The sequence below is a fragment of the Nannospalax galili genome, unplaced genomic scaffold, assembly GCF_000622305.1.
Source record: "Nannospalax galili isolate Female #2095 unplaced genomic scaffold, S.galili_v1.0 scaffold1050, whole genome shotgun sequence".
Lineage (NCBI taxonomy): Eukaryota > Metazoa > Chordata > Mammalia > Rodentia > Spalacidae > Nannospalax > Nannospalax galili.
This window is the reverse complement of record NW_008329037.1, coordinates 1,647,752-1,662,556: the sequence shown is the minus strand read 5'-3', so window position 1 is coordinate 1,662,556 and position 14,805 is coordinate 1,647,752. Positions and strand designations below refer to the sequence as shown.

The 14,805-nt window shown below is 48.3% G+C and overlaps 1 protein-coding gene across 6 annotated transcripts in view; it reads right to left on the bottom strand.

The window, feature by feature from the left end:
- Positions 1 to 142: 142 nt before the first annotated feature.
- The window catches only part of Dhx30 (DExH-box helicase 30), a 49,546-nt gene continuing 34,883 nt past the window's right edge, over positions 143 to 14,805 (bottom strand). For 5 of the 6 annotated variants that reach the window (XM_008830772.2, XM_008830779.2, XM_017797511.2 and 2 more), the window contains 16 exons: positions 9,385 to 9,686; positions 8,832 to 8,952; positions 7,933 to 8,082; positions 4,558 to 4,710; positions 3,437 to 4,273; positions 2,939 to 3,014; positions 2,750 to 2,854; positions 2,338 to 2,513; positions 1,937 to 2,143; positions 1,770 to 1,851; positions 1,506 to 1,699; positions 1,239 to 1,398; positions 975 to 1,132; positions 781 to 884; positions 563 to 702; positions 143 to 469 (listed from right to left, as the gene is read on the bottom strand). In XM_008830772.2, coding sequence (XP_008828994.1) covers positions 216 to 469; positions 563 to 702; positions 781 to 884; positions 975 to 1,132; positions 1,239 to 1,398; positions 1,506 to 1,699; positions 1,770 to 1,851; positions 1,937 to 2,143; positions 2,338 to 2,513; positions 2,750 to 2,854; positions 2,939 to 3,014; positions 3,437 to 4,273; positions 4,558 to 4,710; positions 7,933 to 8,082; positions 8,832 to 8,952; positions 9,385 to 9,686 — 3,219 coding nt within the window. In that variant the 3' untranslated portion in view covers positions 143 to 215. Of the gene's footprint in view, positions 470 to 562; positions 703 to 780; positions 885 to 974; positions 1,133 to 1,238; positions 1,399 to 1,505; positions 1,700 to 1,769; positions 1,852 to 1,936; positions 2,144 to 2,337; positions 2,514 to 2,749; positions 2,855 to 2,938; positions 3,015 to 3,436; positions 4,274 to 4,557; positions 4,711 to 7,932; positions 8,083 to 8,831; positions 8,953 to 9,384; positions 9,687 to 9,806; positions 9,912 to 14,805 lie in introns of those variants that run through there. The other variant, XM_029562305.1, reaches the window with a different exon arrangement.

Sequence of the window (14,805 nt, the reverse complement as noted above, 5' to 3'; positions counted from 1 at the left end):
TGGGGGGGGGGGGGGGGTGTTCAGCCCCTATCTCCCCTAGGACTTGGGCCACAGCCAACCCTGTCTCCCCAGCAGTAAGCATCTGTCTATTCTTGATTTGGGGCCCACAGTCTTGAAATGAGCCCTCTGAGGACAGCAGTGCTCACAAGGGATAAATATAACTTTATTTTAAATAAACATTTGCACTCTGTACACAGCCCCAGAGGAAGAGGGGCTCAGTCATCAGCTGTCTTGCGCACGTCAAAGCTGCCACAAGGTCCTCGCAGCAGTTCTGCCAGCAGCGCGAGCAGCTGCCCGTGCTCCTGCTGTACACTGAGAGGAAGTGCGGCCAGTTCGCTGCGAAGGCTCCGCTCCACCATGCGGCCCAGGGCTCGCCGCAGCTCCCTCAGCAGCCGCACAGTTCGTGAGTCGCCTTCCAGCCGCAGCAGGTCACTGTCACTCAGTGAGATGGTAGCCCGACGCCCATCATCTGGGAGAAGGACAAAGATAGGGAGTCTATGTGGGGCCAGGCCCCAGTGAATAAGAAGTAGCCCTCAGAGTGGAGGGCTTATGAGGTACCCACCTCGGATGTGAACGTCCCCATCAGTTAGGAGCAGCACAGCTAGCGGGTGCACCTGGGAGGAATCTCGCACAAAGACGCTGCCATTGGACTTAACAGCCATGAAATATGTCAGCCATCGGCTCCGTAACCGGGTAGCCTCCCTAGGGAACACAGAATGCTGGAAGAAGCTACTCCTCTGGCCCTTCCCTGCTCCATATTCAATCCTACATGCTGCCCACCTGTTAATAGTTGACTTGTGCAGCAAGATATTGCCAGATTTGGTCCTGTAAGTGACACTGTTGGGCTTGAACTTCCCCTGCCGAGTCACCTTACCCTGCCTCACCTGAAGGGACAGAGCAAAAGATGAGCAAGGAGCTGGGGATGGGAGGTGGGGGCATAGGACCTGGTCCACTCCCACTCCTAGAGGAAGCACCTGGATGAGGTTGGGGTAGAGGCCAGCCATCAGCACACCCTTCACCAGTTCCTCTTCCTCACTGTACTCGTTGCACTGGGCAGAAGGCAGTGTGCAGTCTGAGGGCTTTCCCACTAGAAAAGCCTCGTAAATATTCTCTGAGAACTGCTTGATAAGCCCTGGGAAAGCAAAGTGCAGTGAGAACAGGCCCTGCCTCAAAGCTGGGGATGAGAGGAGCTCTGTGGGTGGGAGGGACTCAGGAGACCCTCAGGGAGTCAGGCTGACCGTGGATGAAGCGCAAGCTGGGGGCATAGAGCAGGTTTTCTTCCAGGTAGTTTTCCCGGGAGGTGCGGTCCTGCCAACGCAGCACCTCCTCCCAACCAGCGACGGCCCGCACAAAGGCCAAGTGGTCACTGCCACTGTCATGGCTCAGCAGAGCCTTTACCTGGGAGAGGAGAATGTACAATGGTCATGAGGGTGACTAGAGCCCACCTCCGGACAACAGATGGAGTATGGATAGACAGCAAGAGGACTACAAGGACTGGGTCTAACCTTGTCCACCTCTGCCCGGTTCTGCAAACTGCTGCTGAAAGGGTCCCGGGTGAGGCAGGAAACAACCACCAGCAACGGGTGTAGGCAACGGAAGATGGCAGCCAGCACTATGGCCTTGGCCAGCCGGGGGTCAGTAGAGATGTGGGCCAGGCGCTGCCCCAAGGTGGTCAGGTACTCCCGCTGGTCCAGCACCCCTGCAACAGCTCAGCTGTCAGTCCCACCCACGAGCCACTTCATAGCCCAACCCTATCTAGCCCCACTCACCGATCTCCTGAAGCAGTATCACAGCCTCATCCACTGCCTTGATGTTGGGACTGTCCACAGCCTTGGAAAGGAACTCCACTGCCTACAGCAAGAATAACCTCCATAAGCCCACGTTCTACTTGCCTCTTCTTGGGGCCTATCCTTGCTCAGCCCTGCCTCTGCCTCACCGTCTTCTCAGGCATATGGATTTTAGCTTGCAGCACCAGGTTCTCCAGAGGCGTGCGCAGGATCTCTGGCACTTGGAAAGGGACCATTTTCTCCAGTCGACTCCGTGGAAACAAGTGGTAGGCAAAACCTGACTGGCAGCGGCCTGCTCGGCCCCGGCGCTGGATCACATTTGCTCTTGACACCCACACAGTCTCTAAGCATGACACCTGAGGAAGGCAAAATAAAGTCACTGCAGGCCTTCTCAGCATTTCCCCAATCCCCCACCCCACAAGAGGAGTACAGATCCAAGTTTGGCCTTCACACAAAAAGCAAGCCTGTGGGAAATTGGGACTATAGGCCATCTCAAACCAAAGTTCTCCCCCCTATAGGCTGGTTGGGCCCAAGACAGAGGGGCCACCACCTTGGTCTTGAGGTCATAGCGTTCCTCCTTGTGCAGGCCGCTGTCCACAACATGCACAATGTCATTAACTGTGATGGAGGTCTCTGCAATGTTGGTGGCCAGTACAATCTTGCGCACCCCAAGTGGAGGCTGCTGGAATATGGCCTTTTGGTCCATCATGGGGATGTTGGAGTGCACTGGTGGGAAGCAAGATGCAAAAGGGCTACAAAACTGTCTTGGGCTGAAGCCAGGGCAAGGATTTTGATCCCTCCACCTCACCCCCAGCCCTCATGAAACTGGTAAGTCACATTCCCAATGAAAATGGTAGGACATGGTCAGAAACCTGAGCCATTTCAGTCCAAGTTGGATCAGTCCATACAATAGAAGTGAAAACTAGTTTGTAAGACCCATCACTCCACAACCGGGCTCTCACCTGGCAGGATGAGGTACTTGCTCTCGTGCATGCCCAGGGCCTCCTGGAGGCGTTGTTGCACTCCTTTGATCTCCTGCCAACCAGGCAAGAAGCACAGGATCCCACCTGTAAAGGGGCCCTGCAACCATGAGCTGATTGGTTCAGCAAATTGGGAAGGGGACGGCTGGGAAATGGGGGACAAGTACCCACCTGGTTCCCCACGGGCATCGATGTGCAGAACCAGATCAGTCACCAGGTCCAAATCAAGTGCACATTCATCTTCAGACTGGGATAGAAGAAGAGAGACCAGTCCCAGTCCCAGGGTAAGGGATTATACACAAGATATGGCAATGGTACCAGAGTGAAGCAGAGCTACTTGGTGTGTCAGCTTTAGCCCTCACACACTTGTCATATGGGCATTGTTACATTGTTATTCCCCAGTTCCTTGTTTTTTTCGTTTTTGTTTTTTTTCCTGTCTTTTTTGAGACATGGTCTCCCTGTTGCCCTAGCTGGAACTTAGTATGTAGACCAGGCTGGCCTTGAACTCAAAAGAGAGCTGCTTGCCTCTGCCTGGGATTAAAGGCATGCAATACCACGCCTGGCTACTGCCCAGATTTTATCAAGGAGACAGACTTGGCAAAGTAACCTGTCCTAGGCCACCAAGTCATGGGAACAGGGAAGAGGGCCCTGGGGGTTGGGCACCCTCACCTCATGGTGCCGGTGCCGGTGCGGGTACTGGTGTTTACCCAGCTTGGCCAGGATGTCCTCCAGGTAGTGCTCTTTGACAGGATACATAAAGCCAGGCACCTTGATGACAGGACAGCCACCAAAGTAGCGGGAGAAGCGCTCATTATCACCTGTAGCACTCATGAGCACTAGCCGTAGAGCTGGGTTGAGCCGCTGCAGGCCCTTGAGCAGGATCAACAGGAAGTCTGTGTTCACATCCCGCTCATGGACCTCATCCACAATGACATGGCTCACGCCCTCCAGGCTGGGATTGCTCTGCAGCTTCCTCAGCAGTATACCCACAGTGCAGAAGAGCAGCGCCCCACCTCGGGCTGGGGGCTTGCTTTCCAAGCGCACTTGGAAGCCCACATTCCGGCGCAAGGAGGGGCCCAGTTCGTGGCTGACCCGCTGTGCCACAGACACAGCTGAGATGCGGCGTGGTTGGGTGATGATCACATTGCAGCGGGCACCGCGGCCCTCAGTCACATAGCGCTCCAGCAGCAGCTGAGGGATGCGTGTGGTCTTTCCACAACCTGTGTCCCCAGAGATGACCACTACTGGGTGCTGCTCAATGGCACTGAGGATAGTGTCCCGATGTGGATCCACAGGTAGCTGGGGGGCCTCCTGCCAGACTGGCCCTCGCCGCCGCCACAGCTCTAGCAGGCTCTGGCTCAGGCGCACCTCCTCTGCTTCTGACAGGGGCACATATGGCTTGCCTGTAATAGGGTCGCTCAGGGGCCCTGAGTCCTTGCCTAACGGCAAGATGTCATCACTCTGCAGCCGGAGCTCTGGGGAAATCCATGAACTGTCCACGGGGTACTAAGGGATAAGGAAGCAAGCAAAATGGTGAAATTCCATCTTCCTCCATCATGCAGCCAGCCTGTCCACAGGATTCACCTGGAGCAGATATTTAGGGCCCAACCCATGGAACAGAGGACTAGGGCTCTGACTACCCTGAGATCCTCATGGGCATAACTGAGGAACTTAGGGCCAGGGGGCTCCAGGCTCCATCCTCAGGAAAAACAGGGATTACTACTGCCTGTTGCAGGCAAAAGCCTTCAGTATGGAGATGGGGGCATCCAGATGAAGGGTGGGGCTCTTACATGATTCAGGAAGGTCTCTATTTTGCGGAGGATGGGCTCCGGCACCTGGATGGTACACGGCCGGCGCTGGGTCTCACCCAACTCACGCAAGGAGGCCAGGTTGTACATGGCATGGGTAAGTGGCTCATTGTTCCGGTCCACCAGGCCCAGGCTCTGCAGGAGGATATGCATGGCTCAGTCTATGCTTCTAGCCCAGAAAGGCTGAAGACTTTCTAACAGAGATGTGCTAAACGACCTCTTTTCTAGGTTTTTGGCTTGGAGTTTTAGTGAGTAAAGGAAAAATGAGGAGCTAGGAAAGTATCAATCACCACAAAGTAATAATTTTAAAAGTGAACTAGTTAAGCCAGGTGTGGTGGTGGCATATGCCTTTACTCCCAGTGCTCCAGAGGAAGAGGCAGTATCTCTGTGAGTTGTAGGACAGCTGAGGCTGCCAGAGAGACCCTGTCTCAAAAAAAAAAAAAAAAAAAACCCCATTCAACTAGTTAATAATTTAGGAGCTGAACCTTAGTTGGGCATAGTGCTGCTGCCTAAATGCCAGCACACTGGAGAGAGAGGGCAGGAAAATTTTCACAAGCTCCAAGCCAGCCTGGGCTGTACAGTAAAACTCATGAAATTCTATCTCAATAAATAAATAGTATAATAATATTAATTTTTTTTTTTTTCCCGGAGCTGAGGACTGAACCCAGGGCCTTACACTTGCTAGGCAACCACTCTACCACTGAGCTAAATCCCCAACCCCAATAATATTAATTTAAAAAGAAGTATTAGCCAGTGTGGTAGCCCATGCCTTTAATCCCAGCACCTGGGAGGCAGAGGCAGGTGGATCTCTGTGAGTTCGAGGCCAGCCTGGTCTATACAAAGAGTTCCAGGCCAGCTGGGACTACAGGGAGATCATGCCTCAAAAAGGAAAGAAAAAAAACAAAACAAAAGAAAACCCACTATGTATTAGATGCTATATGCCAGACTAGAAGAACCCTATCCCTGACTGGTGCCCCAAGAACAACCTTTCCCTATGTAGTCATAGCCCTCCAATATCCCAAAAGACTAATCTCATCTTCACCAATTCTCACATACACCTGAGACTGCCTAAGCCTGGCCCTTGAAGACCCCACAACACAACAGGCTCTCCCAGTGCTGCTTCACCAAGGCTTCCCCACTTCAATCCTTCAAGTCGGGCTGCCAACCACTGCTTGTCCCATATGTGATGCCATCATAGAGATGTTCATGGAATGTCCTGTAAATGTCTGCCCTTGATAGATAAAATAGGTCATTTAAAGGAAATTGCTAGTTTCACTACATGCTTAACACCACCTCACAGATAAAACAAGACATTCTAACCTTGAGGAAAATGTGTAATCCTAGTCATTATTCTTAGTTTTATGTTCCCACTGTGCGCAATGTTTAGACTGGCTTGCTCTCCAAACAGCCCAAGTATTCCCTCTGGAGGGAAGTCTACGCACGCCCTACAGGCATTGTTTAGATTTGCTACCACCATTAACTCTAAGGAGCCAGTCCTCAGACCACAATTGGCACTAGCAAAACTGTCCTGATGCCTATACGGGTCTTCTCCTAGTGGGTGGGCACCCAGCTCCTCTCAACATTGCTGTTCTTCTTAAGACAGCCTATCCCAGGATGTCAGCATGGATGCTTGTGTGTATCAGGGAAATTTCAGACCTTCTCTACATCCCACAGTGAGGCTTAAATCTGCCTGTTAAGCCAGAGCAAGGAGTACATCCACAACCTCACTTCTCATCACTTGCCTGAAATTCTTTTTCTGATTTTTGTCTTTTTTTTGCTTTTTTTTTTTCCATTTTTGAGACAGAGTCTTCATGTAGCCCCAGCTACCCTGGCGCTCACTATGCAGACTAGGCTGGCCTCAATCTCACAGAGTGCTGGGATTAAAGGCATGGGCCACCACTCCTAGCTTGTCTGTCTTTTGATACAGCCTTGCAATGTAGCCCAGTATGACTTATCTCATGGTAATCCTGCCTTTGCGTCCCAGGTGCTAGGATAAGCACCATGTCATTCATTCCTCCTCCTATTCTCCAGGTCTACCACTCACCATGAGAAAGATCTAAGATGTGATTGCTAATGTCAAATTCACAAAAAGTACACCTGACCACTCAGTAAAGCAGGGCTTGCTTCCTTTCATATTCTGAAAAGTGAACCTCCATGGTTATGGGTTCCAATTGACTCACTTCCCAGTTAATCACAATATTAATCCCAAGGCTAGCATCAGCTAACTCCAGAGCTGCTTCAAGGGAACAGCTAAAAATATGCTGCAGACATAGTACAGTGGTAAGGTGACCACCAAGCACATGTAAAGCCCTATATTCAATCCCCAGCACTAAAATAATAATAACAAAAAATTTAAAATCAGCCAGGCATGGTGGTGCACACCTTTCATCCCAGCACTTGGGAGGCAGAGGCAGACGGATCTTTGTGAGTTCGAGGCCAACCTGGTCTACATAGTGAGTTCCAGGCCATCTGGGGCTACAGGGAGACCCTCTCTCAAAAAGACCAAAAAAAAAAAAAAAAAAATTCAGTTTGGCAGGCTTGGTGGCATATGCCAATAATGCCACCACTTGGGGGGACAGAGGCACAAGGTCTGCAAGTTGGAAGCTAACCTGGTTACATAGTGAGACCTTGTCACAGGCTAGGGATGTAGCTTAGTAGAGCACTTGCCTAGCATGCATAAAGCCCAGTGCCAAATAAAACTGAGCATGGTGGTATATGCACTTAGGAGGTGGAGGCAGAAAGATCAGAATCTCTAGGTCACCTTCAGCTACAGAACAAATACAAGGCCAGAGATAAGTGAGACCCTGTCTCAAAAAAAAGATGGTTCAGTGGGTCAAGGTGCTTACCACCAAGCCTGGCCACCCAAGTTTGATCCCTGGGATCCATATGGTGGAAATAGAGAAATGACTCCTACAAGCTGTCCTCTGACTTCCACATGTGTGCTGTGGCCTGTGTGCTGTGGCATATACATAATACATGTATGGGGGAGGCTGCCAGCTGAAGGGCCACACTGCCTTCCTTAGTCTTCATCTTAGATGCATATCAGATTACTCATTTGGCCATTACTCATTTTGCCACAAAGCCCAGGTTAGCAGGACCTCTCTGGACACTAAGCCTGCCTCACAACCCAGGCTCTACTCATCCCAACTCTCTGCAGGTGAAATCTCATTTTAGCTTCATCCAGGCTCTAACCAAATGTTGCAAAGGCTAAGCTTATAGGCAAAGTCCCCACTCAGATACACAAAAGGATGAGCCACTGGATCCTTTCGTACTTGGGTACAAAAATCTAAAGGCCTTGTATGTTGGGTTTTATTTCATACAAAAGTGGACCAATTTGTCACAAACAGAGGGACTCACCTTCAGTTTCTTGCAGGCCAAGGCTGCTGCCTTATTCTCAGCCTCTGCTTTGCGGCGCCCTTTGGCAACAAAGGTCATGGGACAGGGCCAGAGCAGAGTGAGTGTAGCCAGCTTTGTCTTGGTACCCACGGTATGGAACTGCATAAGGTTCTACACACAAGGTAAGTGAGGTTACGATAAGACAGGAAATACAGTAAGACAGGGAATAAAGAGAGACCTGTGGTATTCTAAGTATGCCAAGGAACCCAGAGATGGAGCTAACCATAAGCTCAACAGCAGCAAGCAACAGCCACATCAGATAGGGCACAGCTAGACACAGGCCTGTGTTTTGACCTCCCTCTGTTGCTCCTTTATTCATCATGGATCCCATGGAACCCTAGTTCTGGACTTGCTTAATGACCACAGCAGAAGATGGGGTCTAAGCAACGCCTCTACCTGTCTTCCTAGGCTACATCCTCACAGCACCTTCAGGGAAGCTGGAGGCTGATGCTGTCAGCATGAGCCAAAACCCAGGCATATCCTGGGGAAACAAAAGAACCTTACACCTATACTAAGTTCTTCCCTGAGAACCCTTGGCATGGCAACTCAGTAAGTCAGAACCCTACTCATCATCAGCCCACTCCCAAACCACCACCTATTCACAGACTTGGTTTTCCACTTAGCAGTGCCCAGCCCATACCCTATGCTCCTATTCTGAATTCCCTCTGTCCCTGCTGCTTTACCCTCTCCAATCATCAAGGGTCCTATGTCCTTCCAGCTGGTCTAGGTGGGAGCTGAGGAAACATACACCCTCAGCCCTGCCCCACAACTCCGAGGCTTTCCTCCTACTTGGCCTTAGGGGAAGACAGGCATGAGCAAGCAGACTGCTCAAGCACACACTTCCAGGAGAGCCAGCTTACCTTAGCTGTGGAGGAGGATGTTGCAATCTGAATCACCTTGGCCAGAAGATTCTTGGGAAGTGGAAACTGGGTCAGAGCCCTAATAGCACTGTCATCATCTGTCATTTCAAAGGAGCCTCCCCTACAAAGACAAAATGTTTAGGTGAAAAAATTTACTGTCTCCCTAGGCAAGTTCTTCTGAGATTCCAAGGACTGGGACATGGTGCTAGTATAGCAGGCAGACAGGAGGCATGAAAAGATGAGGGCCAGGCTTTGCTGCCATATCATAGAACCCACACTCCCTCAGTTTCCCGAGAGATAAGTGAGCAGAGGGTAAGGCCAAGCAGAGTGACTGCTCCGACGGTGAGACCAGAGTGTGCACTGGAGAGAAGGGCCATGTTGCTGTCCACAGCAGACCAGAGTTCCCAGTGTGCTCTCCCATATAGCAGACACACTAGTGAGCAAAGGCTTAAGTGTGGGGCAGAACTCTCCGATATTAGAAGGTTCAGGGAGCATCGACCCAGCCCCCATGTTAGGATACAGCCAACATCCTCTGCATCCCTCCGTCACAAACCTTGAGTCCCTGAGTGGGTTATGGGAGTCTTGCTGTGTCATGGACAGGAACTCCGTAACATCAATGGTCCCCTCTTCTAGCTCTTCTTCCTCATCTTCCTCTTCCTCCCGGCCTAAGGAGCGGGATAGGCCCCCAGGACCTCCTGGCCGAATGTTTTCAGGATTCAGCTGTCGCCAGGAAGTGGGAGGCATGGTGGGTTCTGGGCGCCACCAGCTGTCAGCTGGAGAGCCGAACCGATCAGCTAGCACTCGGTATTTGGCTGCATCAAACAGCTCATTCCGGGGACCCAACAGACCCCAGCCCTGGAAGGGAGAGAACACTATAAGGATCATACGCCACACTTTCTCACCTATCTATATTCCTCAGCCCCTGGCCAGAAGTGGGAATACAAAGGACACTTAAGGCAGGACGATTGTGCACACCTGTTGTGCTTGGTGCACACCAATGATGCTAAAACAGGAGGATCTTAGGTCTAGGCCAGGCTTACCTAAACAGTGAGATCTGGTCTCAAAACACAAAAAGCAAGGGGCAGGTTAAGAGAACACTTGCTGCTCATGCAAAGGACCCACAGTCAGATCCCAGTACCTACATGGTGGCTCACAACTGTCTATAAAACCAGTTCCAGAGGATCCAACGCTCACTTCTGGCCTCTGAAGTACACTTACATACATGCAGGTAAAATACTCATACACATAAAATAAAATCTTAAAAAAAGAGAGGAATAGAATAGAGGAAGACTTAAAAATAACTAGTTTTGCAGGGCGTGGTGGCACATGCCTTGAATTCCAGCACTTGGGAGGCAGAGACAGGTGGATCTCTGTGAGTTCGAAGTCAGCTTGGTCTACATAGTGAGTTCCAGGCCAGCTGGTGCTACAGGGAGACCCTCTCTCAAAAAGACCAAAAACAAAAACAAAACAAAACAAAAAAACAGTAAGTAGCTTTAACAGATGAATATAACAAGTTAGATCACTCCATATCTTTCAAACAAAAATCCACACAGTAATCAGGCATGGTGGCTCATCCCTGTAAGCCCAGCTGACTGAGGCAGGAAGATCACCAAAAATTTGAGGTGGTGGTTGGAGAGATGGCTCAGCAGTTAAGAGCACTGGCTGTTCTTGAAGAGGACCCATGTTTGGTTCCCAGCTCGGGGATCCAATGCCATAGGCATTGCACAACACAGGTACTCTTACACACATGCAGGCAAAATATTCATACACATAAAAGTAAATTTAAAACTTTAAAAATAGCCGGGCGTGGTGGCACAGGCCTTTAATCCTAGCACTCAGGAGGCAGAGGCAGGCAGATCCTTGTGAGTTCAAGGCCAGCCTGGTCTACATAGTGAGTTCCAGGTCAGCTGGGGCTACAGGGAGACCCTGTCTCAAAAAGACCAAAAAAATAAAAAAAAAAAATTTAAAAAAAAAAAAAAAAGTCATGGTGGCACATGCCTTCAATCCTAGCGCTCAGAAAGCAGAAGCAGGCAGATATCTGTGAGTTCAAGGCCAGTCTGATCTACACAGCATGTTCCAGGTCACCTGGGGTTACAGGGAGACCCACTCTCAAAAAGGCAAAAAAAAAAACATTTTAAAGCAAAAAAGAACGTTCAGGCAAGTTGGATTACATAGATGGTTTGAGGCCAGTCAGAGCTGCCTCAAAAAACAAACAGGGAGGGGCTGGAGAGATGGCTCAGCAGTTAGGAGCACTGACTGAGCTTGCAGAGGACCTGGGTTCAATTCCCAGCATCCACATGGCGGGTACAAACTGTCCTTAACTCCAGTTCCAGAGGAATCCAACACCCTCTTCTGACCTCTGCAGCACAGGTGCTCTCACATACATGCAAGCAATACATTCACACACATAAAATAAAAATACTAAAATGTTTTAAATAAAACATATTTAAAAAAAAAACAAACACACAGGGAATGGACCAGGAAAAAAAAAAAAACATTGTTGCCTGGAGTGGTGGCACACCCCTTTGATCCCAGCACTTAGAGGCAGAGGCAGGCGAATCCTCTGTGAGTTCGAGGCCAGCCTGGTCTACAGAGTGAGTTCCAGGCAGCTGGAGCTACAGGGAGACCCTGTCTCAAAAAGACCAGAAAAAAAAAGCCACTGTTAGTGGAACATGGTGGCACACACCTGTAACCCATGCACTGAGGAGGCTGAGGCAGAAGACTGCCCTACATTTTAGTTTAGCCTAGACTATGTAGCAGACCCTGTCAAAAATAGGGTATCAAGGGAGCAGAAAATAAAGCCACAGTTATCTACAAAGCTTTAGTAATAAAGAGCCACAGTATCAAAGAGGTAATTTCTTTCTTTTTTTTTTTTTTTTTGGTCTTTTGAGACAGGGTCTCCCTGGAGCCTCAGCTGTCCTGGAACTCACTATGTAGACCAGGCTGGCCTTGAACTCACAGAGATCCGCCTGCCTCTGCCTCCCAAGGGCTGGGATGAAAGACCACGCCCAGCTCAAAGATGTAATTTCTAACACAAGAATCCTATGTTGGAAATACAAGGGACACTCAAACACGCAGACACACAAACATACAGATACATATATACATATACATATAAAGGCTAAAATATTTTTTAAAAAGAAAGTAATCAGGGGACCTGAGAGATGGCTCAGCGGTTAAGAACACTGGTTGTTCTTGCAGAAGACCTGGGTTCAAATCCCAGTACACACATGGCAGCTAACAACTGTCCGTAATTCCGGTTCCAGGGGATCCGACAGCCTCTTCTGACCTCCTTGGGCATTGCACGACACGAGTGCACTTATCTACATGCAGGCAATACATGCATACACATAAAATAAAAATAATAAAATATTTTTTTTTAAAAAGTAATCAAAGAGCTCAGGATGTACTTGAGTGTTAGAAGCACTCACTTAGCATGTGCCCTGATTCAATTCTTATCACCACAAAACACAAAGAAACCAAGAAAATATGCCATTTATGGTAAAACAAAAAAGAATCAAATACTTGGGTTAAGAAATCAAACCTGTTTCTGGAGAGATGGGCCAGTGGTTAAGAGAACTGGTTGCTGATGCAGAGGACCCAGGTTTAATTCCCAGTGCCCACTGTCAGCCAGGGAATCTAACTCCCTCATCTGACCTCCTCAGGCACTGCACGACACTAGTGCAATTACATACATGCAGGCAATTCAGTCATATACATAAAATAAAACAGTAATATTTTAAAAAAAAAAAAGTGAAGCCTAAGTTGGGCTTGGTGGTGTACACCTTTAATCCCAGCATTCCTGCCAATCTACATAGCAAATTCCAGCCAGGGGGAGACTCCATCTCCAAAACTGTCAAACCTAAGGAGGTAAAATACCTGTACGTTGAACCAACAATAAACATTTTTTTTTTAACCTGAAGACAGAAATACAGGTTTAATGTAATCCCTATCAAAATCCCAATAAAAATTTTAAAACAAAGCAAAACAAAAAAAACCTTCTAAAAGTTATATGGAGAGCTGGTGTTGTGCACACCTTTTATTCCAGTACTCTGGAGGCAGAGGTAGGCAGATCTCTGTGATTTCAGGCCAGCCTGGTCTACATCGCCATCAAGAATTCCAAGCCAGACAGGGATATACAATGAGACCCTGTCTCAACAAACAAACACACACAAAAATGTCATATCATGCCATAAAAGCCCCAAACGGCCAAAATAATCTTAAGGAAACAAATTCAGAGGAATCCATGTTCTGATCACAAATTACAAAGTTGTTATCATCAAACAATATGGTAGTCTGTTGTCACGCCTTTAATCCCTGCAAAAAATCCAGTATGTTACCACCATAAAAAGACACATGCCTTTAATCCTAGCACTTGGGAGGCAGAGGCAGGAGGAGTGAGTTCCAGGACAGCTGGGGCTACAAGGAGACCCTGTCTCAAAAAAAAATACAGAAAAAAAAGACACAAAGACCAATAAAATAGAACAGAGAGCCCAGAAATAAACTTACTTGTGTGTGTGTGTGTGTATGTGTTCAACCATTTTTCAACAAAGGCACTAAGAAAACAGGAAAGGGACAGTCTCCTCAAAGTGATTTAAAGGCTTAAGACATAAAACCATAAAACTTAAATCAAGCAAAAAATGAATTCGAGATGATTTCATGGCTATCTCCCCAAAAGCCTGAGCAAGGTCTAGAATCGTAGCTCAGTGCAGCATGAGTGAGGTCTAGTTCAATCCCCAGGACCACAAAAAAAGCTCAAGCAACACAAGCAAAAAAAAAGCTACTTGTAGTTCTATTTGGATTATATCAAGCCAAGAAATCTGTACAGAAAAAAAACAATGCTGGCAAAATGGCTCAGCTGGTAAAGATGCCAGCCATCAAGCCTAATGATCTAGGTTCGATCCCTGGAACCCACATAAAAGGAGAGAACCAACTCCTGAAAGTTGTCCTCTGACTCCACATGCATGCCATAGCACATGTACTCACATGCCAACCAATACCCACAAAACAGAAATGTGGTAAAAAAATCCTAAATAAACATGGCCCTCAACAGAATATGCATTTAGCACAAGATTAGTACCTTGTGTGTATAAGGTATATAGGGACTCCATATTCCATAATAGCAAAAATGCAAATAACCTACTTTAAAAATACACAGGCCTGGGGTAGAGTAAAGAAATAGGGCATTTATCTAACATACACAAGGCTCTGGATTTGCTACAAAAAGGGAAGGGGTAAAGGATCTAAACACATTTTTTTCAAAAAAGACAAAACTGTTGACAGGCATACAAAAGGTATTCAATATCAGATCACTGTGAGATCATGGCCAGACCAACCCAGCTCCTCAGTGTAGTCACCAGGGGCCCTTGGGGCCACTTCCCACCCCCATCTTCCTTTGCATCTCTGGGTGGTACAGCCACCAGCAGCTCTAGACCAGCATCTTTCCTGGGCCTGGCTCCCAGTCCAGTCCAACCCCCAAATTCCTGAGGCCAAAATCTTTCCTGGAAGGATCCAGACCTTGAGAGAAAGCCTGAGAGCATCTGACCCTCATCTGACTTGGGCCCCTGTGGGAACTCCTGAAGACAGATGCAATCTGGTCACTCCAATAAAATCAAAAGAGAGAACCGGAAGTTAGAAGAACCAGCTTTTCATGCCCAAAAAGGAAACCACAAAGACACATTAAGTTCACAAAAAGAAGCAGACCTAAACTTGAAGGCTTGAGTCTCACACAAGAATCAGAAACTACAAAAGAAATTCACATGTCAAAATCACAGAAAAAAAAAATAATAATAGTAATAATAACAGTGGGGCGTGATGGCGCATGCCTGGAGTCCCAGCACTTGGAAGGCAGAGGCAGGCGGACCTCTGTGAGTTCAAGGCCAGCCTGGTCTACATAGTGAGTTCCAGGACAGCTGAGGCTACAGGGAGATCCTGCTTCAAAAAGACCAATAATAATAATAATAATAATAACAAC